Source organism: Miniopterus natalensis, chromosome 7 (assembly GCF_054644295.1).
Source record: "Miniopterus natalensis isolate mMinNat1 chromosome 7, mMinNat1.hap1, whole genome shotgun sequence".
NCBI lineage: Eukaryota > Metazoa > Chordata > Mammalia > Chiroptera > Miniopteridae > Miniopterus > Miniopterus natalensis.
This window is the reverse complement of record NC_142087.1, coordinates 70,524,136-70,550,206: the sequence shown is the minus strand read 5'-3', so window position 1 is coordinate 70,550,206 and position 26,071 is coordinate 70,524,136. Positions and strand designations below refer to the sequence as shown.

The 26,071-nt window shown below is 44.8% G+C and overlaps 1 protein-coding gene across 1 annotated transcript in view; it reads right to left on the bottom strand.

The window, feature by feature from the left end:
* Positions 1-26,071, bottom strand: part of CDH20 (cadherin 20) — a 182,676-nt gene that overhangs the window by 27,997 nt on the left and 128,608 nt on the right. Inside the window, exons 2-6 of the mRNA XM_087819138.1 lie at positions 16,032-16,434; positions 7,843-8,137; positions 6,591-6,710; positions 4,012-4,179; positions 465-652 (exon numbers count right to left, since the gene is read on the bottom strand). Of these exons, the coding sequence (XP_087675264.1) occupies positions 465-652; positions 4,012-4,179; positions 6,591-6,710; positions 7,843-8,137; positions 16,032-16,277 (1,017 nt within the window). The 5' untranslated portion in view covers positions 16,278-16,434. The remainder of the gene's footprint in view (positions 1-464; positions 653-4,011; positions 4,180-6,590; positions 6,711-7,842; positions 8,138-16,031; positions 16,435-26,071) is intronic.

The following is a 26,071-nucleotide window of genomic DNA, read 5'->3' as shown; positions in this document are numbered from 1 at the left end:
GACATATTTGTGATTAATTAATTTTTATGTTTTTTTGTTAATCCTCACTTGATATTTTTTTCCATTGCTTTTTAGAGAAGATGAAAAGGAGGGAGGGAGAGGGGGAAGGAAAGAGAGACATTGATGTGAGAGAGACACATCGATTGGTTGCCTCCCGACTGGGGCTGGGGATCGAACCTGTAACCCAGGTATGTGCCTTTGATCAGGAATTGACCCTTTGGTGTGCGGACTGATGCTGCAACCACTGAGCAACACTAGCCAGGGCTGTAATTTATTTTTATCATGACCTTATCCCCTCTCTGTAAAATGATGACACAGCCAGTGTTTACATGTACGCCAAAGGAGGAAGAATTGTTTTAAATGGTAGAAAAGAGTGCACTTGAAGCAATACATATTAATAGTACAACAACCCTTACTGACATTGCCGCTACGTTCAAAGACTCTGTTAAAGTGCTCTGGATTACCTTCTTCACAGTTATGATGCCCACTTGGAAATTGGGATCTGTGTTAATGTCAAAGGCATCTGTGCCGTCTCCGTCCACAATGGTGTACTTCATCTCTGCATTGATCCCCTCGTCCAAGTCCTTGGCAAACACTCTCCCCACAGTGGAGCTAACGGGAGCCGATTCCAGGACACTCATCTGGTAATGTTCTGTGGAGAAAGGTCAGAACATGCAGTCTTGTCATCTGTCCCTATAAAAAATGCCTCGTCAGTATCACGTCATATAAGGCATGCTGTGCTAAACACCTCTCTCCTGGTTCGACAATTAAAACTTGAGTTTTACAGATGACAACTGAGATCCGAAGAGGCTGAGCAAGTGGTATTAGGTCATAGACTTCACTGGACATTTGGTAAGGAGGGGCCAAAGCAGCTTGACTATAATCCTAAGAGGAGGCCAGGACAAAACCAAAAATATTTCTTATCTCAGTGAATCTACCTTCAGAGTGGCAGGAAGTACTTTGCTTTTCAATCTTTCAATCCTTCCTAATGAACTCTTTCCCCAAATGTCAATTCTTTCTAAGAAAGACAGAGAAAGCGCTGTGGTCACGAAGTGCATATTTATTCTGTTCACATTTCAAACGGCCACATTTTCCTCCATGGCCTGGCCAGTACTGAGCAACCGTCTCTGTGACCAGCTGCTCACATATACGGGCCACCGGTGAACTATAGAGGAGAAACGGGGCTGGAGAGCAAGCTCCACCAGCTCCGGGTGTTGCCCATCAGTGCCCTTGCACCTGGGACTGCCCGCTGAAGGCCTCTTCACCGACAGACCTCCGATGCTTCTTGGTCTCTCGTTTTAGCAGAGAGCACCCCAAAAGTTCTCACATACGAAAGAAGCTCAGAGCTTGTCACACTCTCCTTCTCAACCTCATATCCTGAATTCGCAGTGACATTTAGCTGACTTTCATCTCCACGGAGTTGTCTCTTTGCTAACCTACCTTCTCTGGGGCTCAACTTTTTCATGTTTTTCATTATTTTGTCGATCATAATGTGACTGACTAACAAAGAAAGTCACACAGTCACATTTTCCATATATATACGACCTCTTTTATTATAATGTGCACTGCAAGCTACAGGGCGGCCTGGGACGGGAGGGCTCGATTTCACAAAATTTGGGGCGGCTGACAGCACCCTCCTTTGCACAGGAGAGGAAAGGGTGCCTGTCCTCTGCCAGCACGAGCCAGGACATTGCTAATGTCTGTACCAAGCTGGCGAGCATTTGGATTTCATGACCTCTTTCCATTCACTTCCAAAGTTGCTGCTGGATGAGACTTTGCTGTTGCAGAACTTTTGGGAAAAACAAGCAAGAATCTGCGGGCAGTTTTCTTCACACCGGGGAAACCATGTGTTCTGTGTTTAAACAAACATACGTACGATTTCTTATCTAACATCCTGCTGTTTCGTTTCACGAAATCTCGTGGGAACTTCACGAATGCCAATTGTATCTAAGTGTTTCAGCTCTCCTGCTGTATTCACGTTGATGACATAGATGTGCACGTGGCCTGGCTGCCTCAGGACGTAGCTCTTCAGCCGGTGGCCAGGCTTCATCCTCTGTTTCCAGTGCAGTTGTCTCTTCATCTGGAATCGTGTCTGCGGCTCTCACTTTCCCAGCTGCTCCCTTTGGGCATCTGCTTCTCAACTTCATGTCTTCATTCCTGGACTCCATTCCACAGTCACAGCTCTGTATGGCCACTTTTCTTGAGGACATTTAATCTGACTGTCCTGCTGCCACTTCGTAATCACATCTGAACTTGCCTCCCTCATTCCCTGACTCCAGTTCCATCATTACGCATCTTCTGTTTCTATCGGTAGCACAGCTCTGCCTGTCACCCAGTCACTGTCATCTTTGACTCTGCCCTCGGCCTGGTTCCCTTAGCTGAGAAATCAAGAAGCAGAAATCCATGCTTTCTCATTTGTCTCAGCCCCCTCCTGCCATTTCCTTAAGTGCTCCTTAGTTCAAATCTGGGCCACTCTCTCAGCTCCTGCCCGACTCCCCCGCTTCCAGTCTCCAGCCTGCCAACCGGTTCCATGCATGGCCCTCTAACTAGGCTTTCTTTTGTGTGTATCCCTGGCTCAAAACCTTTTCAGTGACTTCCACTAGACATAATGACACATTTGAAACATTAAAGACAGGTCTTCATTTCCTTAAAGGTAAAATTATACTTGCAACTTTATTTCCAGGTCTTTGTGTATACTTTTCCCTCCTTACACTCAGGTTTCTACTCGAATGAGCTGCTAGGGGAGCAGAAATTTCATTTGTGTTTTGTACTGTTCTGTTCATACCTAGAATGGTGCCTAAAACAAATAATTTTTGAATGACCGAATGGCTTCTCCCTTCTGGAATGGTTTCCTTTCTGCCTATTTAAGTGCTTTATACTCTTTAGCCCCGTTTAAGCCTTACCTTTTTATGAAGGCTTCATTCATCTTAGTTTACTGTGAAGGCTTCATTCTGCACTAACCAAGTGGTACAGAAAATGCTGCTTTTTGGTTACCTTTTCTTTTTTGTTAACCCTCACCCAAGGATATTTTTCCCATTGCTTTTTAGAGAGAATGGGGGGGGCGGGGGAGAAACAAACGAACATCAGTGTGAGGGAGACACATTGATTGGTTGCCTCCCACACTCGGATCGTGCCTGCTGCCGAGGTAGGTGCCCTTGACAAGAATCGAGCCCGAGACCCTTCAGTCTTCAGGCTGATGCTCTAACCACTGAGCAACCGGCCAGGGCTCTTGGTTAACTTTTGATGAGTGTAGAGTGTGTACTTTCACAGGGGCTGAGCCTGCATTTCAAGCATCGTGTGCCCCTCATGCCCAATGTCCTTGCGAAGCAGGCGCTTCGTACCTGCTTGTGAATGGATTGGTAAGGCGGTGAGGTGGGTCACTCTCTGGGCTAGTTTCCCTGTGTGCTGCTCAGCAGGGCAGTATCGCCCCCTAGGGGGGAAATTTGTTTTTTGTTGGGGGAGAGGTGAAAAAAACCTTAGATATCACGATTACAAAGTTCAGCATTACCCAACAAAACTTTATTCCTTAATGTTTAATTTTATGAAGGAGGCCAGGGCATGGCGATTAGGCAAAAAAAATCTATTAGGGCTCCTAGGGAAGTGATAGTGAAAAAAGTAAGAAACATCGGTTTAGTGCTATGGGGCATGGAAGGGAAATGGTTATGAGAGAATCGCATGATAAATGTAGGAAAGGAATCATGAATAATTGAACTTAAAGGGGAACTCAGGTGCCCTGGCCAGTGTGGCTCAGTTGGTTGAGTGTTGTCCCATGCACCGAAAGGTCGCTGGTTCGATTCTGGGTCAGGGCACATACCCAGGTTTCGGGTTCAATCCCTAGTTGGGGTGCGTACGGGAGGCAGCCGATTGATGTTTCTCGGTCACATCGATGTTCCTCTCTCTCTTTCTTCGTCTCCCTTCCTCTCTCGAGGAACTCAGGTCTTTTTCTCTCATTTCTATAACAAGTGTAGCCCTCTTCCCTGAGAATCCGTGCCCTCACTGGTAGATACTCACTCTGGGGAAAGCGGGGTGGGTTATCATTGACATCTGAGAGGGTGATGTTGACCGTTGTGGTTCCAGATAATCCTCCAAGCTGCCCTCCCATGTCCTTGGCTTGGATAATCACTTCATAGTATTCTTTGGCTTCTCGGTCCATGTTCGTGAGCGCCGTCCTAATTACACCTGCAGGATAGAAACGACTTTGTTTTTAAAAAACAAAACCTCAAGTCCAGTTTTTAAGACTGGGTTCTAGGTTTCTCCCTTGTGCACTGTTAATATTTAGAGTCGAGATGCAAATCACCTGTATGTTATTGACCTTGAGGTCAGGATCCCAGCTTCAAAAAAGTGCGGTGCTTACACAAAGGGAGAGTAAATGCAGCTCCCGAGGGCCGATTTCCTCTGGCCGCGTTACCGGGAGGGAACAGGAGGTGGCAGCAACGGTTCTCTAACGGGCTTGGGGACCGCAGTCAGGGAAGGCAGGCGGCTCTGCCTCGCTGAAGGAAACTGGGGCTTAGGGCCCAGGAGACAGAGCTTCTGGTGTCTGCAAATCTGTGACTTTAGATCAGCCTTCCCCAGCCCCTAGAGCCCTTGTAGAGGGAATGGCTCTTCTTTGGGGAACTCGCTCCCAGCCTACTTTCCCTGCCTTGGCAACACCTGTAAGCGGGGTTGGAATTCTGATTTGATTTCCCTTCGGTTATATGTTCATCCGGTTCTGTGCTTCACTGAATTCACATGAAAGTTGCTCTGTGAGTTGTTTATTTTGGACATGCATGAGGAATGAACTTCCCCAGACAGTCAGCAGCAGCATCGCAGTGTGCTAGTGTGGTTTCATTAAGTGGGGTCTGAATCAAAATCCAGAGCAATGTGCTTTGATCCTGCCAAGGATGTGTGGTCATGTTTGTCTACCTTTTCTTTTTTTTTTTTAACCCTTTCACTTAGAAAAGTTGACTTCTCTGTAGTCACTCCAGGCAAAGATTGACACTCCAGGCAAAGATTCAAGCCTTCTTTACTGCAAGTTTACAGCATGACCCTTGGCTAAATAGACCTTTACATGCCAAGGGAAGGGACTGGGACCACAAACCCCTCCCCAGTTTAATTCTTATATATATATATACTGCATTTTAGTTACAACATTCTAAAGTGAAATATACAGCTTTTTCTTTTTTTAAATGCCCTAAAGGCACAGCAGTAACTATCTTTTCATGTGTTTTTGACCTTAACACTAAAGATACCCCATGGGAGCTGTCAAAATAATGTAAGGTTCCTCTTAGGATATAAAGGACACAGTACCCTCTTCCTGTCTGTACTTTTCCTCCCTGTGGGCACCCGTGTACCCTCCCCCATGTTTAGAAGTGTTAAAGTCACTGTTTTATAGAAGTCCCTAACTGCAGTCTTTTTTCTTTCTTCCTAATTTACACTCCTTCACTTTTTACTTTTATGATATGATTTTTCTGAATGCCTGGTTCCCTTAGGATTTCTGGGGAAAAAATCTATCAGGTTGTTAATAGAAATGTATTTTTTCCTCTTGCAAATAAAGAGATGACTTTGAGCATGCACCGTTGACTCTACCTCTGTGGCTGTGAGCTTCTTTACTCAAGTTCCTTGTTAATTACTCTTAGGCCTCAATTCCCCTGCATGTAAAATGGGAATAACAGTACTTCCATATATTTCACAAGGTCACAAGAATATCTGGAGGATCAAATATGAATGTATTTTAAGAGGGAGAAAGCCTGGCACAAGTGCAAGATAATAAAGATATAAAATCATTACTCTGCCCAACTCAAAAGTATTAAAGGGCATTCTTCATGGAGAAAAACAAATTCTGTACTTAAAGCTCTCAGGTAAAACTGAAAACAAAACAAAACAAAACAAATCCAAGCTTCCGTTGATTTGTCCCTTTTTTGGCCACACTGCTCCTTACCCATCCAGTTCTCCATCCTGTCCTCCCAGTTAGAGCTCCCCACTCAGCAGCTGCCTTTTAGGGGGCACATTCCATGCTCCTTTCCCTTACCCAAACCTGTCTGTACCAGCATCCATTCGTTCTGGCCCTTTTCTCTGCTTAGCACAGGGTGTTCAGTGGAAAGAAATCAGACCATGTGCCAAGGGACATAGCTACAACTAGCACTTTTTAAGGTCTCAATTCCCAATATTCTTATCTATTAAGTGAATGGTGATGGACTGGATGATTCCTCCTTGGCTTGTTCTAGTTTCAAAATCAATGATTCTGGCTCTATATTGAGCCAGGTTAATATGCTGCTGCTCTCAGGTCTTCTTAGAGTTATAAAAGACCTTAATGCCTGGGAATAAATACAACCATTGGATTTTTGAAGGCTAATGAGGAGGTACTCTTGTGTAGGCAGGTCTTTTGGCCTCTCCAGGCATACCCCGAACAGTCTGTACACAGCACCACACTGCTCTCACCCACCGGGGCAGTGCTAGTTTGCTCTCTTAATCCCAAAGCTTACAATAATCTTCTCTGGTTAATCCACTCCCTGGAGAGTCATTGAAAAGGAGAGTTGAGTCTGTCCTAGTAGCAGTTATAAATTATTAGGGCATAAAGCAAACACCCCTGACTGGACTGTTGCATCAAATACCTGTTTTGGAGTCCACAGAAAAGTATGGCTGGCCCTGGAGGATGCTGTACACTACCCGGGCACTGTTGCCGTAGGTTGGGTCATCAGCATCTGTGGCTGTCACTTGGATGACAGAGGTCCCTGATGAAGAGAGATGGTGGAAACCTGTTCAAGTTGAATTGCTAAAGGCTGGACACAATCCCAAATGGGCAGTTTAAAGCGTTCGCTACTGTTACATTTGCTTCCTTGGAAGAGCCCCTTTTCTAGGTCAAGCTTCAATAACTCGTATCTTGTACCTCTTTAGAAAGCAGGGATAGGAATTATGTTTTAAATTCTTTTTATTTTTTTATTTTTTTAATTTTTTTCTCTTTTTTTGGTGGAGGGAGAGAGAGAGAGGGAGGGAGGGAGGGAGAGACTGGCGGGGGGAGACAGAGACAGAGAGGATGGGAGGGAGAGACAGGGAGAGCGGAGAGAGGGGGACAGAAGAGAGAGGGAGAGAAGGGGGAAAGGGAAGAGAGGGAGGGAGGAAAGGAGGGAGAGAGTGAAGGAGAGGGAGAGAGGGAAAGGGAGAACGATTGGCCCTAAGTCATGTTTTAAATTCTTAATAACTAGTAAGGACAGCACAGTTTTTGTCTCTTCATTTCTCTTTTGATTATACCCAAATGCTTTTCCTTTATGAATCAAACATTATCTATCCATCCATCCGCCCATCCACCCACCCACCCACCCATCTGTCCATTCATCCACTCATCTACTCATCCATCCATCCATCCATCCATCCATCCATCCATCCATCCATCCATCCATTTTTTAAAAATGTATCTTTATTGATCTCAAAGAGAGGAAGGGAGAGGGAGGGAGAGAGAGACAGAAACATCAATGATGAGAGAGTCATCATTAATCGGCTGCCTCCTGCACGTACCTGATTGGGGATGGAACCCACAACCCGGGCATGTGCCATGACCGGGAATCGAACCGTGGATCTCCTGGATCCTAGGTCGATGCTCAACCTCTGAGCCACACCTAGCTGGGCCATCTTTTGTTTTTTAAGAACTAGAACTGAATAACAACACTAGGTTTATTATTAATTTTATTTTTCACTATGGCTGATTTCAGCGTGTAGGTAGTTTCCTGCCTAAGGACTGGGTTGTCACTTTGGGTTCGGTTTTATAATCTGTGAGCTGTTCTGTACATACTCTCCTTTTCCGCATTTAGACGGGAGGACCTTCTGCAGAGGAGCCACTCTATGAGAGTCAGTGAATCTCCACCTTACCCACTGGTGACATTTCTGGCACGGTGGCAACGTAAGGTCCATCCAGAAACTTGGGCTCATTGTCATTGATGTCTTGGATTTTGATGATGAACTCTGACTCTGGCTCCATTGGCCTGCCTGTCCGCCTGTCGAGGGCCTGAGCCCTTAACGTGTACTGAGCCCTTTCCTCTCGGTCGAGCCTCTGAATGGCATGGATGTCCCCAGTGGTGTCGTCGATGGTAAACACGATCCCTGCGCCTTCCCCCGAGAGGATGTATTTGATGGATCCATCTCCTCTGTCCATGTCTGAATGAAGCTAGGGAGATAAGGCACCAAAATCTCATTACTGATAGTGAACAGGTGTCAAAAATACATTGATTTTCAGTTTGGTCCTAACAGATGATCTCCTTTCAAACAAGAAGAATTTTCTCTATTCAAATGTTTAAAATGTCTGTCTAAAAGAACAAATATTCATTGAACATGATTGTATCAAAGAGCAAATATAAGTTCATGAATAAGTGACGTTTTTCCACACAGCATTTAGTATCCTGGACTTACTACTATTTGTTTTAAGTTCCTTGCCCTGAGAAATATAAAAAATAGGAATAAACTCTGGGAAGTGTAGGTCCCCAACATGAGAACAGGAACAAGCTGGATAAGGCGGAACCCAGTCTTTCCATTACATTTTTTTTTTTTTTTAAATGGAGAAGCTTAAACATTTTAAAATAAGAAAATGCTGATATAAATTAAGTTTTGGAGTTGCAAAAACAATTTCAAGCTGGCTGCCATGCTGCTGAAATGATTGATAAGTAGGCCATGGCTACTGCACTGCGAATGCTATGTGACTCCCGGGGCCCTTCAGCCCTCCGATTCTGTGGTCCCTGTGCTGTGGTTTCACTCAGCAGGGCTGTGCTCGCTTATGTTTCAGGTGTCAATGGAATGTAACTGCTGGTTATTAGTCTTTGCATCAGTGCATCTCTCTTTTCAGTGGGACCTGTTCCTGGGCTCATAACTGGATCACTCAAGTCTAGTCTATAAGTGGGAGGTTGCTTTAGGGACATGCTTTTATCTGCTCATCCAACTATATTTCCCCCCAAATTACTTTTTAATGACTCTTGAAAGGAGTCCAGTGGCACTATTTTCATTTAAGCCTAGAAATAAATTTCTGCATTGCTAATTATTGACAATGTATATAGGTGGCAAGAATTCTGTGCAATGTATATTTAACAGTCTCTCTCTCTCTCTACAGGGGGCGACAAAAATTTAGTTACGTTTACTCAGCCACCACTCACTCTGTTGTTGCTGGGGTCGTTGGCACTTTGAATAGTTCAGTGATGAAGTTCATGAGATTCAGTGTATAAAACAGACAACCAGTGTTAGGCTTAGGCCAGAGAGGCAAATATATCCAGCCTGAACACCATGTCAGTTATAAATTGAGTGCCCTTGACAAATTATTGTTTATAACTCTCAAATTTCTCATATTATATATAAACATAGAGAACAGTATGAGCACTTCCTTTGATGGGTTGTCGGGATCATTAGAAATTAATGTATTAGAGCACCTGGCACAGCGTTTCGCATCATAAGAACTCTATAGATGGTGCTGGTTACCATGATGATACACGCGCATAGAGATGGGTGTTAACATGCCCAGCTCTTCTCTGCTCCCTTCACACCTCCAGGAGAGCAGCAAAGACGGCAAAAGCAACCTGTTGGCATTTTAAAATGCACAGTCCGGTGGTAAAAGCTGCAGAAGGCTGCCTGAAGCACTGCCGGGGCGGTGTTACTCTGAGGATTAAATGGCACAGACGCCAAGAAGGCACCTGAAACTCTATTCACAGCATCCTCAGACAAGGCTGGGTTTGGAGGTTGTGGCTGTCTTTGAGCTGATCTCAGATTGACTCACGGCCAAACCAGGCAGGCGGTGATTTTGCTGCCTGGAGGAATTCAGCTGTGCCTTATCTAGCGAAGGGAAATAAGAGAACAAAATTGACCGAAAAAATAGCCGGGGATTTTTTTCTACTGAAAGAATTGTATTTAGAATACAAAGTGCTCGCATTTCCTCATTCCACATACAGTATTATTATTTTTCTCAATCCAAATCTTCCATTTATGCAGTTAGAAAAGCAGAGGTGCCCAGCTCTTATTGTGTGGCATAGAAAGCCACTTTATTCAGACGTGGCCACAAAGAAATGAAAATCCGTTCCACTCGGAACTGTGTTCCTGGCGGAGGAATGGAGCTGGGCAAAGGAGAGCAAGGATCTCAGGGTTTTTTAAATTAAAAAATACATATGCATGCGCGTGCTCACACACGTATATAAATATGCATATGAATGTAAATGCAGATATGTATCACTGCAAGGTATGTGGCACAGGACTTTCACTTAGAATGAAGCAGCTTAATCCCGGGCCTGGCAGGTTATTTAGGGGAAAAAGAAAGAAGAGAAGCTGACACAAAGAAGGAAGCAGGACTGTTCTGAGCTGCTCTATTTGTCATCTAAATAGCGTGGTTCTCTGAACCGTAGCGAAGCTGCGCATACCTGTGGTCATCACAGGCCAAGCTTCAGTGCTCCGCCCGCGCAGAGAGCTTAGTGAGCAACCGAAGGCTCAGCGTCTTTGCTGCTGTGGAGGCTCTGCTTCCTCAGGACCAGCTGGCCGGCCGATGCCAACAGTCTGGGCTCAACCTCAGGTCTGCTATCTTTGTTTTCACCTAACACAGGTGAGCTGGAAGAATTTGAAGGTCTCTCTAGACTGTGAGTTCCTCGAAGTCAGGAACCATGCGGCTTTCATCTTAGTGGCTCCTCCCGTGTAGCGAATGCTCAAAAAATGTTATTGAAAGAATGGTGTAAGGTGTAGGGACAGGGTCAAAGCTGCCTATGAAATCGTTTTACCTGTGTTTGCAGGAGCTAGCAAGCATGTTTCGAGTAGCTTCTGAGTGCGTGTTTGCCAGCACGCCTGCGTGAGAGAGGGCAGGAGGCAGAGCGGAGGGAGGAGGGGGGCGTGAGGACTTGGGCTGAGAGGCAGGGCCTCTCATGAACAGGACGAGTGCCAGCTACGAAGGGGCTAGGGTCGACCGGCTTGCCAAGGACTGGTTTCTGGGGAATATAATTGTTTCAGTTCAGAATCCAGTCAGGGAACAAAACCTACACCGGCCATTTTAGCAGAGAATTCGATATGAAAGGCCAAAAGGGAACCCTGAGGTATGGGAGGGCTAAGCTCCAGGACACAGCTAGCACCCCTCTGGCCTGGGGAGCAGAGCGGGGCCTGAGGTTGGGTCTCCCAGAATCTAGATGTTTGGAGGAGGCTGGGCCTGAACCTCTGAGGAGGGAGTGCTACCCGCTGGGGCTGGGGATTCCAGAGCTTAGAGGCAGCACCCAGCACCCGCAGAGCTGAGACGGCTGAGGAGGGGATGCCATCCAGCGGTGCTGATGTGTGTGAGCGGCTGTGAGGAGGCTGGTGCTCGGAGTATGGAAAGAACCCAGAACCTGGAATCAATTGCCGGCTGGGTAAAAGGGTTTTAAAAACAAGGGTGAGTCTCAATCCTTTGGCCCCTCCTCCTGGCTCTGATGGTTCTCCCTCTAGCACATTCTGCTCTCAGGACCCACCAGGGAGCTGGCTGGAAAATGAAAAACTGTGGCTTTCCGAGTCCCAGTGCCAGCGTCACAGAGTGGAGTATGGAAAGGGGAGACGGAGCCTGGGGACACGAGCCTCACAGCCAGCACAGCGACGTGCACTTAATATTAGGGTTCGCCAGCCATCCATACACATTTGGTTGTGAAAATTGCTAGGAGACACTAACAGCTTTCCTAAGTTACTCAGCAAATTGGCACTGTAATAAAATGTTTTCTATTTCTCCGTATTTAATTCAGCCAACACTGACTGAGCACCAGCTCTCTGGAGGAAGGCAAGAGCTTCTAGGGTGGAGTTGGCAGCACAGAGTTATGTCTATCTTGGGGAAACATGACTTTCCCCCCCAAATCTCCTAGACAGAATAAGACAGGTGGATATTCTACTTAACCTAATAATTACTTAGTCTGTAAGATCTTAGGCCAAAGGAGTAGTGAATGATGGGAAATACACACAGATTATGAAAAATCTTAGTTGATTTTAAAAACAAGGGTGAGTTGCAATCCTTTCCCACCTTTCGTAGCGCCCGTGTGGTTCCAGCGACGCAGCGAGTGCCCCCAGCCGGCGGTTAGCCAGCGTCGCGCAGTGTCAACCTCAGCCTGCCTTGGACACAGATCCGTGCGCAGACACGAGCCCTCTGCAGCCCCCGCTCTGCGTATGTCAATATAATCTAGCTTTACCTCCACTCCGCCTGTCCCTGGAAAGCCCAGTGTGGATTTTGCGAGGCCACACCAATTACAGCTGATAATTGTTGCCCTGCTGCTTTCTGAAATAAGCAAATACTCAGGCAGGCTCTCTAAACAGACATCTTCCAGAGCTCAAGGTGACACGTTGATGCCCCTGAGGTGTAAAGGGAATGGAAGGGAGATGGATTCTTTTTGAAAAGGAAGTAAAGGGGCAAAGTTCCTGGGCGTGTGAGTGGATGATTGTCTTCGCCCTGTGGAGGTAGCACACCCAGTACAGGGTGAACACGTCCACTGGTTGCTGGCGTGTTAGCTGGACAAGATGTTAGGGGCCCCCGGGGTGTCCTGCGTCCTGGGGTGGCGTAATTAGGAAAGAGTGAGCGCTACTCGTGATTGCTAGAAGGTGCTACACGGCTAAGTATTGTCAGCGTCAGGGGGCAGTCAGGCTTGGTTAGAGTCCTGGTCCCACCCGAACCCCGCTGACTCTTCTGTGTATCTCTCAGGGCTAAGTCTAAAGTCAGGGCCACGCGTATGCGAGGCAAGGTGAGGGAAAGCCAGTGGCTTCAGTGTCTGATTTCGGTGTATATTTTATCTGGGCTTTTATGTTACCTTTTGTGTGACTTTGGGCAATGAACATGACTTCTGTGAGTCAAGTCCTCTGGGCTAATTATCCAAATGTGGTGAATTATACTTATCTCACAGCATTGCTATGATGATTAAATGATCTGTGTGAATGCGACCTGACTGACACGCGGTACTTAGCAGCCCAGTAAAACCTTAGGTACCCTTGTCTCTCTGCACTTTTGCGTGTTCGGTTCTGTGCTGGGTTTTCAGTGTGGGGAGGTGGAGGGAAGGCTAGGAGTAGTATCTCAGTTTCTCCCTTTGGGAGAAGGGAAGGGGGCTCTCAATCGTTCATGCATACAAAGCAGTTGCTTAATACAAATGTGTTTTCTTAAAGTTACTTTAGCAGTAGCCATGGATGTCTGGTTGGAAGAAACATTTTACAAATGAGTAGCTAGAAGTCTTTGGGATTCTGAGTAGATGGAAGATGTGTTCATGATGGAAGTGGCTTCTAAGCTGGGCCTGAGGAGTTTGGATGTGATTGAACAGGGACGTGACTGCATGTCCTGGGCAGGGCGGACGTACATCCGGGGTAGGCCAGATGTGTGTCGGGGCTGGTAAGGAGACCCAGCTCGGCTGGGATCAGGCCTAGATTTGAGAAACTGGGTAAGGAAGGAGGAGTCATTTTCTGAAAGTCCTTGAACTCGATGCTAAGAGCTCTCCAGTGCTTTCTTAATCAGAGGAGCAGCGTGATGGAAAGAGGGCTTCGAGGGGATAAATGTCCTGAGTCCTGGGGCGAGGGACGGGATGAGTCTCTCTGCAGGGAGGCAGGCAGTGAGCGCTTGGTTAACCTAATCACGAAGAGCAGAGGGACCGCAGTAGTGACAGAGCCTGGGCACGGTGAGGAGAACCTGAGAGAAACTGGCAAGGAGGGTGGGCAGGACGTGGTGCCCGGCTGTGCATGAAGGAAGGAGAGAAGGAGAGGGAGACGTCAAGGGAAACCACTCCCACGATTAGCACATTACTGTTACTATTGCCACCACCGCCACCACCACCACTACTGCAGGGTGACAGTTACTAAGATTTTCCTCTGAACCAGGTACCGTGCTAAGTGCTTTCCATGTGTTAGCTTATTTAATTCTTACTACAACCATTCATTTTCGTTTTTATCATTGTTTATGTAATAGGTGCTATGCTGGGCCTTGAGCATAAGATGGGAGCAGTGTCCTTGCCCTCATTGAACTTATAGTCTAGTCTGGGGCTTCAGACAATATACATGTGAATAAATACATAAGTTGTTGGTTGTGATTAGAGCTGTGAAAAAAATAATGGTAGTGAGAGACTCTAACAGAAGGGCCTATGCCAGAGAATGGTCTAGACAGACCCAGGTCCAAACGGGGAAGAGGCAGCCATGAAAGAAGTCAGAGGAAGAGCATTTCCTTAAGAGTTAACAATAAGGCAAAGCTTGGCAGGTCGTAGGAACTGACACAGGCTGCGTCCCTGGAACACAAGAGTGAGGGAGAGAGTAGAGTGTGATGTGGGAGGCCAGGAGGCAGGCTGGGCCAGGGAGGAATGGCCTTGTAGGGTGTGCGTGGGGGGGGTCTGGATGATTCAAAGCACAATGGGAAGACACTGAAGGATGTAGGCAGAGTGGCATGCTCTGTCTCACATTTTAAAAGATCATCTGTGGGGAATAGTTTGGAGGGAAGTGTGGGCAGAAGTGAGGAAACTGGTTTGGAGTCTGGGTATTCGCACAGGTGAGAGATACTGGTAGAAGTGGAGGTGTGAGGATTTGGGATTGATTTTGGCACAGGACTAACAATTTGCAGGTGGAGAGAATGTGGGGGAAAGAGAAAGTGCAGAAGGACCACAGGTCTCTGGTTTCAGGAACTGGATGGTGGCAGTGCTAATATGGAGAAGACCCGGGGGCAGAGTTGGTTTGGGGGGAAAAATAAGAATTCCTTACTGGGTGCACTCCATTTGGCAGGCCTTTGAGCCATGAATGTGGAGCTCTCGCAGGTGGTGTAGGTGTATGAGCCTGAAGCTCAGATGAGTGATCTGAGGCAGAGATGGAGGTTTTTGATACGTCGGTTTAGAGGTGGAGTTTAAAACACAGGGTGGTGAATCCTCCTAGAGAATGAGCGTGGGCAGAGAAGAGGCCCAGGCTGGAGCTTATAAAATCTCCAATGACTGAGGTCAGGTAGAGGGAGAGGGCCAGCAAAGAGGTGGAGGGGATGGTTAAGGGCTTGAAGCCGAGAAAGGGTAGTGAGTCAAGGAGGGAGTGGCTGGCAGGGTCCAGGGCCAGGGTTGGGCGGTTCCATAAAATGAAACCATTGGCTTTGGTAGTGGGGAGGTTCCATGAAAAATAGCTTTAGTGCGGTGGTGGGGACAGAAGTCAGATAACCGGGTTAAGGCCTGGGTGGGAGTTGAGGGAAGCGTTTATACAGACAACTCTTGAGAAGCTGCAGTTCTCTTATTATTTCCCCTTAGACATGTGAAAACACAGAGGCCGATGGGGCTCAGTAACCTGTCCAAAGTCACTCTGGAAGCAATCGGCAGAGCAAGGCTTGGAACCCACGTGTGTTTGACTCTGAAACCCATATTCTTAGCCTTTGTGCTAATGAACAAGTGTTTAAGTTATCACTTGAATGAATTATTTATTTTCTAATTAGTTCCTTGTTTCCCATTTTCTCTCACTTGGTTGCTTTCATAACATGGTCTCTGATTAACAACCAAAAAATGTAAACATAGGAGAAAGCCTGGATTAAAAATAAAATGATAGATATATCAAGGGAATTCGAGTACAAAGTTTATGAATATATTCATTGATTGTCTCCAGCCATCCTTTAGGATAGAACACATGCTAGGATCTTCTGGAATGAAGAGTTTTATTCTGACCCCCTCCCATTAAATTTGGGCCTCAGGCAATACCCTTGGGGGAAAAAAAGAAAAGCAAAAAGCCCTCTGCTTCCCCCTTTGCTTTCCCTAGTTTCTCTCTTCCCCATCTTGTCATTCCCTTGACTGCTGCTTCCTCTTTTGGGACTTGATTGGCTCTTGCAGGGGCCCAGGCTTTCCTCCAAAAATCCAGGTTCTCACTTCTCCCCACCACCCGCCCGGCCCCTGCTCAGAAAAGAAGCCTGAACAAGGAAAGAAATCTTTCCTTTCTGACCGGTTATCTGGCAAAGCAAACATCAGATCCAGCTAGCTGTCAAGTAACACGCCACCAGTTATAGTTGTTCTAAGGCTTCAGACGCAGGCGAGGTGAGCTTGCATGTTCAATTCATGCTCAGTTTCAGAATTCAGTATCCTGATCATTCATTTCTCTTTGGCAGTTCTTACCTTGCCGACGTACAAAGGGTCGGTTCCAGTGTACTCTTCCAGAACAAAAAACTGGTTCCAAACCCAGCTCCTCTTCGTCCGCGCGTGTGACTGTGGCCTGTCTGACAGGAGCGCTTCTAATTTGCCTGGCGGTGTTGGTGTGCTCGAGAGAACGGTGGTCGTAAGGTCCATCAATCCCCAGAAGTACAAGGACATGCCAAGTCCAAGCCAGCTCTTTGCATTGCTCATTCTACCAGAAGTCCACATGGGATTGCCAGGTTTTCAGAAAGTTAGGTACAGGATGGTAAGCGACTGGAACTTGAGTATTTTCCAAATAATAATAAAAAAATAACCACAGTTTATCAGATAATTATGCTTCCCAAATGAGATCCCAATTCAAGTCAATCTGCTTGAAGTTGACTTCCTGTCAAGTTAAGGAAAACACAGTGTAATGATGTCAAATTCTTTCCTGTGGGCTTGTAGCAAGTTTTCAAGAAATGTCAGTACTCAGTTTTTTACTCAACAAATTAAAGAGTCATAACATGGTATTTCTTTAGAATTGTTTGAGTAATAGGTACTATTTTGATAAAAGAACAATTTTTCTTGCTATAATCAATCCCAAACCTTTGGATATGGATTTCAGTGGGAATAAAACTAGTGAATAAATTTCTTCTCATTGGTAGTGTAGCTGGAGGGTTATGCTGTATTATTGATTGGCTTGAAATATTTATGATCAGACAGCCTTCTAAACTCTTAAATATAGCATTCATTTCCAAAATTTACAGCTAATAACTAATATTTTCATTAACCCAACTGTTTTACTTGGCTTATTAAAAAACTAAAAGCAAAATCTAACTGTCTTTGCTTTTTGCCACCCACAGTTATCTTGTGCCTACCCCATGTTATTGATAATATTAGGAATCTGGGACCTCGTTTATAAGCAGCCATGGATCACTTCTGACTTTAATCGTTCTCTGAGCTCATGGCGGGATTGAGTTTCACACTCTACTGCTTTGGCTCTGAAACACTGATGGGGGCTGCTAATGTGACCTTTCTAGGATTTGAATGGTCAGTTAATCATTATATCATTCACAGGAGACTTTAAAGGGCTATTAGCCCCATGCTACTGTGGGCACGCTAAGAGGCTAGCCTGCAGGCCCCCCCCCATCTGAAAGACTCATTTAGGCAAAAGAATGTTGACTTCTACCCTGGGGACACCTTTTCATCAGTCACACTTCTTTTGTTCTGTGAAGTCAGATGAGCTGGTGACCTCACTCCTATGCTATGACCTCACCAACCTTTGCTTTGGTTGGGCTTTTAACGAGGTAGTACATAGCACTCAAGCCACTCTGTCAAAAACAACCAACATGTCTTCTGTGGGCTTAATGTTTTCACTGTTATCGTGGAGAACTGCAGTCATCTTCTCAGAACAAATGTGTGTATTTGGGGATTTCAGGCCCTTGCAACGAAATAATGCTCCATTTCTCCAAGTGGTTTGAAAGGAACGCATTGATGCTGGCTACCACCCTCCACCTGCCATCACCAGAACTCATCCTAGCTTTTCCTTCTGAAAACTCGCTATAAACATGAACCAAGGAATTAGAAGAGATCTTATAATCATTTCATACAATACATCATTTTATTTCTGCGTAAGAAATCGCTTCAATGAGAACCGATAGAGGGCCAAGCCGAGGGGCCCTGGGGGGTTTCTGTAACAGAATGGGAGGCTGTTCCTCACGCGTTCTGGCTCTAAAGGTGGATTGCTTGTGCAGGAAAAGCGAGCCACATGCGCCTTATTTCGGGCGATTAGTTTGTTAACAAAGACCAATGGCAGGCCAGGAGGCGCTTACCAAGGATTAGTGCTCCTCTCTCTTTGGACCAGTAGACAGAAACCCAGCTCATGTTTCTCTGCTCCCTAAGGGGAGACGTTCTGGAAGAAGGAACCCTCACCCAGGAGATGAGTTAATGACAAAGATTGGTGAGAAGTAGCCATACTGTTTTAGGGACCTGGAAGATGGACTAAAGGACATTGCCAAAAGAAAAGCTGTTACCAGAATACTGGGATTGGTAACTATAAAGGGAATATTCCATTTGTTGGGAGACAGAAACCTATCTGTCATTTCTCCAAAGAGCACTAGACTAAGAGCCAGTCAGTCGAGCTCCTGGCTCTGTCTTCATTCTCTCTGGCTTGTTTACTTTGATGAGCTTTTGTCCCTCATCGGTTAGGCAGGGACGATACTTCTTCCACCTGCATCAGAGGATGACCACAAGGATCTGTTGGGATAATGTGGTCCTGAAAGTGCTCTGAAAATGACTAAGGTGCCCGCTGACACGCGAACAGTCACATAAGGAGAAATGACCTTGGCCATGTGTAAAAATGTTGAAGCTAAACCTGAAACGTATTTCCTGGGTACATTTTAGGACCAAAATTCTGAAAAGGCTTAATGTATATATATTATTTCACAGACGTCTACATCTGTGATAAGTTTTATTGGATAGCGGGCTGTGGCCCAGCTAGTTCTATACAACCAAACACTGCTTTTCCATATGAGGAAACTTAATGAAGGACTGGCCATCGGGAAACTCCAGTTATTTTGGATTGCATTCATTAGTGATAGAACTCAGTATATATACTCTACATATTTCCTTTAATTTCTGTGTTTCATATGTGTTCATTTTGCCTAAGAATTTTTTTGCTTATTTTGATTACCTTTCTGGCTAGTTTTAGCATCTTGTTTAGAATTTGAACTGCGCAGCTGCGCGTATGCGGGTAGGGTGTGCAGATGTCCCCTATCTTGCTTCCACCAGCTAAATTTTACGGACAGAGTGAGATTTGAGGAAATTTTGAGGAACTTTAAGTACTGTGCCTTATATTCTCCCATCTCTTAGAGTAGACATGCGTCCTTGCCGATTAAAACCTCCATCTTTACGTACAGGTGTCATCCAAAGAGCTCAAGGGATCTTTGGGATCTTTGTGACAAGTATTTTGTAGGCGGATCGGCCCCCTCAGCTTTCATCTCCCTCCTGTCCACTCTGGCCTCCTACACCCCTGGGCAGAGACCCCGGGTTCCTCCTCTCACTGAACATGTTCAAAAGTGGCCTCTGGATGGAGCCCTTGGGGATCCTGTGAAAGCTCTGGTGGCCCATGTGCCCCTCTCATGTCCCCCCCCTTTAAAAAATTCTGTACTGTTGAAAGTATTACAGATGTCCCCCCACCCCCCCTTGACTCCCTCCACCCCGAGCTCAGAGAAAGACAAGTGTCGCATGATCATGTCCCCTTTTACAGGCCAGAAGCACCAAAGCCCACAGTGCCCGTCCACTCTCCCTACGTTAAATACCTCGATGGCCGCAGTTGATGGAAAACACTTCATTCCTTCTTCCTCGCAGGGGAGTGCAATGAAAGACTTCCTGCCTAACTTTTTAGAAAGTAAAATCTGGCTTATATAATAGTTACATTGTTCTTTTCACCCTTAGAGCTGTTTTTATGCAAGTACAGGGAAAATCATTTCTATCAGAAATACTAACCAGTTTGCAATTATTATAAGTGATATGGTTCTCATATGCATGTTTTCCCCTGCGGGATAAGAATAGTGATTATGTGGTTGAAGGTGAGCTAATTTCTGTTGTTCTTATAAAAGGAGAGGCTAATGTATATATATTTGTGTATATGGATCTGCTTTAGAGGACCACATATGCCACACGAAGACTACATTAGAGGAAATTGACTTCAGTGTTAAATGAGTCTTTTAAAAGTTTTCCCCCCATCCTGCCTGAAGAAAGCAAATAGCTTGGTAATGAACACAGTAGGAAGAAATTAAAGCTGTACGTAAAGTGTGCTCTCAGTGAATTGTTTATTTTGTTGCTTGAATTCGTTGTGATATTTAAAGTAGGGGGAAGGGATGGTTAATGCTTTCTTATTGAAATGCACTGGGCTTTTATGGTCTCCCTCTGATTTCTTTCTTCATTATTCCAGTTTTCCTGAGCTTTTCATGGTTAATGGAAGTACTGCTCAGTAAACTCAAACTTCTATCTCCATAGAAGCAGAAAATCAGTTGCTTCTGCTAGGGACTCCCTATGAAGGGGGTGGGTGTTATTTTACTGATATGGCCTCATGCCTTTTTACAGGTAAATACAAACAGTGATCTCGTGGTTTTAGGCAGCTAAACCTCTTAAGCTATCACTTTTGCTTATAGAAAGAGCCTCAAAAATGCACTTAACAAGAAAAAAGAAACTCGTGAAGATTCTAGGTATACAAGGAAACGTGACAGTGGACCACGAGATGCATCACCATTAAATCAGAACACAACTCAGTGTGACGATGTTACCCTGCCCCTCAATCAAGGTCTCTCTTGAGAAATACGAAACAAATGCATTTACTTAGGAGCCAGAATTCTTCAGTAGAGAATGTAGAACCCACAGAGAACAAAACAGGTGATATGGATATAAAGTGGAGTGAAAATTTATATGATGATATCTTCAAATATGTACAGTTCACAGACTACAAGGTTTCCATTATGGAGTTCCATGAAGCAAATACTTCCAGTGCTTCCATGAACAAACTTCCACCAGCCCTGCATCCGCACGTGTGTGTCTGTGCCGCTGACCAGGGCCTACCGCTGGGGATCTGCTGTGTAAAGGGTGTATGGTGTGGTTTTGTACGCTGAAAGAGGAGACAGTTCTCTGACTTACGGTCTGTTTCATTTACTACAGACTTTCCATGTCATGAGTAGAAGCTTCATCCCTCTTGTGGCCGTCAACTCACCAGCCTACTCAAAGCCAACCACCCACAGAGGCGACCAACTCTCAACAGAGCCAGAAGGGGTTGTCCGGGTGCTAGATTAACTGCATTTGGGTTGTGCTCTCACTGCCACCTTCTTCCTGCACATCTCACCTGCTTCGTGACTTTGCCCCCCATTCCCAAAGTTAACATTTCTGAAATAAGATAGATGGTAAAATCAGTGTTCACATTTAATGTGGCTGCATTTCCTTCCCCATCCCTCAAAGAGGCTGTAAATAAGTTGATGGTGTGACTGGAATTAAGGAATTATGGTATTACCTTTTTTTTTTTTTTTTAACTGAACAGAAAAACAAAGAATGCTTCATTTCACTGGAGATTTCTTAGGCAAGGTGGCCATCACTCTCGCTTATTCTAATTTTGATTACTTATATTTCTGTGAATTCCAAGTTCCTCAAAAACCGTGGAAATCCTGAGCCTAAGGCTTCAGCTCTTGCAGTGTTCACTGAAGCTATTACCAGTCTCTGAACCCTTCCCCTTCTCACCACTTGTTCTTTCGTCTCCTATTCCCACAACCACACTGGTGTTTCAAACCCAAAAATGGAACTGTGGGGTTGGTGTGGCTGAGAGGGAGGTAAAGGGGTGGTTTAGTTGAAGAATTTAGGAACAGTATCTGATTTTATATAAGAGTAGATGTATGTGCATGTCCCTGTGTGGGTGAGAGGATAGAACAAAAACATGGAAGAAGGCTTGAATTAGGTAATTAAAAGCTGGCTTTGGAAAACCCGATTGGTCCCACAGAAAACCTGCTTTGTGTGTCCTGTGTATACACTGACCCTCAAGATATAAATTCCCTTGCTAAGGTCACAAATAAAGGAATTTCCACGTTAGAAATCCTTTCTCTAGAGTTCATGCCCAATTCCTCTTTGCTTTTCATTCTCGTTATAATCAGTTTTTCCAATTGAGGGTGCCCTGTCTTTCTTCCTGTATCCTCCGAGGATGGGAAATAGGTTCTTACTGATCCTTTCACACACACTTAGTGTCTAGTAAATGTTTGAATTCTAAAGGAGTCAGGAAGTTTTTGACCTACTTCACCCTTCCTTCTGTTTCACTTTTAATCTAAGCTAATGACACTGCAGTTCAGTCCATGGGCAATTTCTATGACTACAGTTAGACAGGAATGATCAGGTTTTATTTCTCAGAGCTGTCTCACATGCTCACTAATTTTTAGTCTTATGTGATACTTATATGACATTTAAAATTGCATTAAATTTGTGCTTGTTCATTTGAAAAAAGCATGTATTTTAAATGTAAAATTTTGGCCAAAGATTTTCTTTGATGAGAACTTGCAAATAATTGCTATCCAGTGTTTTCTCTTACAACTTTGCTTTTGTACAGAACTTCAGGAAGGCAGGAAAGTTCTGTAGCCTTCCCTGTACCATAAAGATTAATCCATAGAAAGAAGAGTTTTGGGTAAACGTTTGCTATCTACAATTAAGACTTAAATTATTAACTTGATAAATATTTGAGCATCAACTGTGTTTAATGAAAGAATGGTTTGTGAAGCCAAACAAAATTGAGTTTCAGTTTTAGCCCTACCACTTCTTATCTGTGCAATCTTGGGCAAGAGACTTAACATGTTTCCGTCTTAGTTTGTCATCTACAAAGTGGAGGTAATTACAGACTCTCAAGGGTGATTGTCAGAATTAAGTGAGAAAAGATCTATGAAGCTCTTAGCACAGTGTTTGGTAGATGGTGAAAGCCTTGCATTTGAAAAATAGTAGGTGCTTAATAAATGTTAGTTCCCTTTCCCTCCTTCAAGAAGTTTATAGTTTAGAGAGGAAGATACTACCATTAATACTAGCAGTAGAAATAGGAATAGGCGGAGGCAAGATACCATTACTAGCAGTGGTGATAGTGTTGTAGCAGCAGCAGGAGTAACAGAAGTAATCACAGCGGAAGCGATAGCATGGAGTGCTTATTCTGTGCCAGGCTGTGTTAAGTAATTTACATTTACTTTGTCATTTAATCTTTATAAGAATTCCATGAAAAGGTACTCATTTCCCATTTTACAAAGAAACATACTAAGAGTAGTATGCTGGTGTAGCTCCTCCCAGCTCTCATGAGAACAGACTTGCACATCTCTTCCCAACTCCTTGAAATCAGCAGTGGTGTGAGTATTTACACCACAGCTATTGGCAAATGCTACATAATAAGGAAGTGGGTGAACTAGGATTCTTCTGACTCCACAACATGTGCTTTGTGCATGAATGACGGTAACACAGATCTGCTTATGATAAGGGCCACTAGAACCTTAAACACAAATGCTAGGTCAGGTCAGAAGAGGGGGAGAAATGATTTCTACCAGGTAGGAAAAGGTTCAAGGTAGCATATGAACTAGGCCTTGAAGGATAGTGAGGTGTGCATTTCAAGTGAAAGAAAATGCAAGTGCAAAGGTGCAGATGTAGAATGCAAAGGGCCTGTCTGGGAGAAAGGGGTCCATTCAGGAGAGTAATGAGAGATACAGGCCAAAACCACTAGGAGCTTTTAATATTGCTGGACTGGAGTGTTTTGAATATATTTAGTTGTTCATAGTGAGCAATTAAAGGTTTCTGAGCATTTAACCTAACTGATTAAAATCTCTTTTTAGTTGCATTGCTGGAGAGAAGGAGAGAGGGGGTAGGAGAGTCAATTGAGAGTCCAAGGAAAACTGGTAAGAACTTCAAACAGGGATCCCAGGGGTGGAAAGATTGGTGAGATGTCCGAACTCTTGCTGAGGCAGAGCCTCTAACATTTGCAAACTGAATAGATTTGAAGGAAGGTGCATATGAGTTGGGTGGTGTTGAAACAGTGAGAAAAAACTTCTGTGCTTATGTTATGGCAGGAAGTTGGGAGGAGACATTAGTTAGAGGCATGGTAATAAATTTGGTTTTAGACTTAGGGATACAAAATTCATTCTTCTATGGCTGATTATTAAAAGAGGTGAGGCAAGAACTTTTCTTCTCTTTTTAGTCCAAAACTTCAAAGGAGCTTTGGGCATAAAGAATGGGAGTTCCTCCTGGCCAGTGAGGCTCAGTGGTTGAGCATCAACCGACGATCCAGGAGATCACGGTTCGATTCCTGGTCAGGGCACATGCCCGGGTTGCGGGCTCAATCCCCAGCAGGGGGTGTGCAGGAGGCAGCCGATCAGTGATTCTCATCATTGGCGTTTCTCTCTCTCTCTCTCCCTTCCTCTTCCTGAAATCAATAAAAAATAAATAAAAAAAACATGTTAAAAAAAAGAAAGACTGGGAGTTCCTTCCTCTCCCTTAGAGCCATTCTTCCTGCTCCTGAGCACACACGTGGAGCAAGCTCAATGACGCTGGCTCACCTGGAGCTGACTTGGAGAAATTGATCTAGAACTTCACTCAGCTAGGAACTTTTTGACCTCAGATATTGTTCCTTTTACCCCAATCTCACATTGGAGTCATGGGCATTTATTAACTTAAAAAAAAATTCTGAAAATTGTTAATATTATAGAAAAACTGAAGAGAGATAGAATGATACATGCCCAAGGCCACATAAGTCTTTGTGCCCTGTTGAGATGAAAGCCCCCCCACTTTTTTTTTAAACTCATTGCCACATACCCTTCAGTTAGAGAAACAGAGAATTTAGGCACTTCAAGTTATCAGAAAGTAGAAAATCTACTCTAGAACTACCTCGGAATGAACTAATACAATGAGCTATGTTATGTTAGAATTAGCTGATCCTAGATTGATATTGTGGATCTGCAGATCCCAATTACCTTTTTGGAAGGTAATTGTAGAAGACATTGCCTATAAGCCGGAGACTCAGTGTTTTCTTTTTGATACCACTCTCCTGATTTCCCCAACAGAGCATGCCCAGCCATACGCATATGACAAGAGTGGTTTTTTGATCAGCAACCTACCTCCAGTTATATTATAGTAATACAATCATGGGGCAGAAATTGGTTATATGTTCTCATTTTTTCTGGACTATTTTTATTCCCTGATGGTTCTTCAGTAGTGTTCTCTATTCTCTAGCTCAGTAACTGGAACCACCTTTCAAGCAAGTGTGTGGTCTTAATTTGGACCCTGAACAGAGCCCTCCTACCCCTTCCCCCAACGTCTTTTCCAATTAGCCTCTGATAGAATCACTGGAGGATCATAGGGGACATCACTTCCAGTTTGATTCTCGATTTTTTTCTTTGTTGGGTCTCTCGCTCTGCTTCCTCTAGCCTGGAGATTGATGGCCGTTCTAGCCATCAGAGTCGAAATCCAGATGTCAGTGTGCACCGACTCCTCCCATCCCCCAACACCACCTGGATCTGGTTACTTAAACCTCAAATTCTACCAATTACACCTTCTGAGTCTCCCTCAAACCTAGCTTTCCTCTCCATTCCTCCTGCCATCACCGTAGTTCTGGTCTTGTAATTTCATATGTTCACCACTGCAGCAGCGTCCTAACTGGTGTCTCTGTTCTGACCCGCTCTCCTGTCAGCCAGAGGGATCTTATCAGGCGCTCACCTGCTAAAAGGCCTTTAGTGGCGCCTCATTTCTTAACTGATAAAATCGAAGCTCCTCGACAAGGCACTTACAGCCCTACAGGATCTGGCTCCTATTTGTCATTCTAGCCTCATCTGTCCCTGCTCCCCTTACATTTTTTGGTCACCAAAATAAACCACAGACGCTGTGTTTTAACACCTTCATGCTTTCGTTCAAACTCGGGTGCCTTTCCCGGGCGGTTCTGTGCTTAGCCATCTGCTTCCCAGGAAGCACTTGTTCGTTGCCAGGCCTGCCTCCTGAGCCTACACCACTCGCCCGTTAGCCCACGAGGTCTTCTTTCCCCACTAGCCTGTGAGTTCTCTCCGGGCAGTGACTGTCGCCTCTGTATCTTCAGAATTAGCACAGTGTCAGCACCAAGAGGGAATTTAATAAACGTTGGAATGGAATCAAATTAAATAAAAAGTGAACAATGATTCAGCAATATCATTTTCTCAAGAGAATTGTGGCACTCGTATGGCAATATTAACAGAGCAGGGATCTGAGGAACCACCGGGTGGGGCTGGGATCCTCACCAGAGCTTTGTCAATTTCTGGGGGTGACGATGGAAGTTCAAAGCAGGTACAGAGGAGTCCACAGGGCCCTAAAGATGAAACCTATGGCAGCCAAGGAAAGGAGCCTTTAAGGCTACCGGAAAATAGTCAAGGTGCAGCTTAACAATGACATCCCAATTTAAAAAATTCCTCTTCCCTGAAGATGGGCATCTCCTAGGAGCCAGGAACAGGGAACACAGCCTTCATCAGTAGCAGAAGAGATTTAAACAA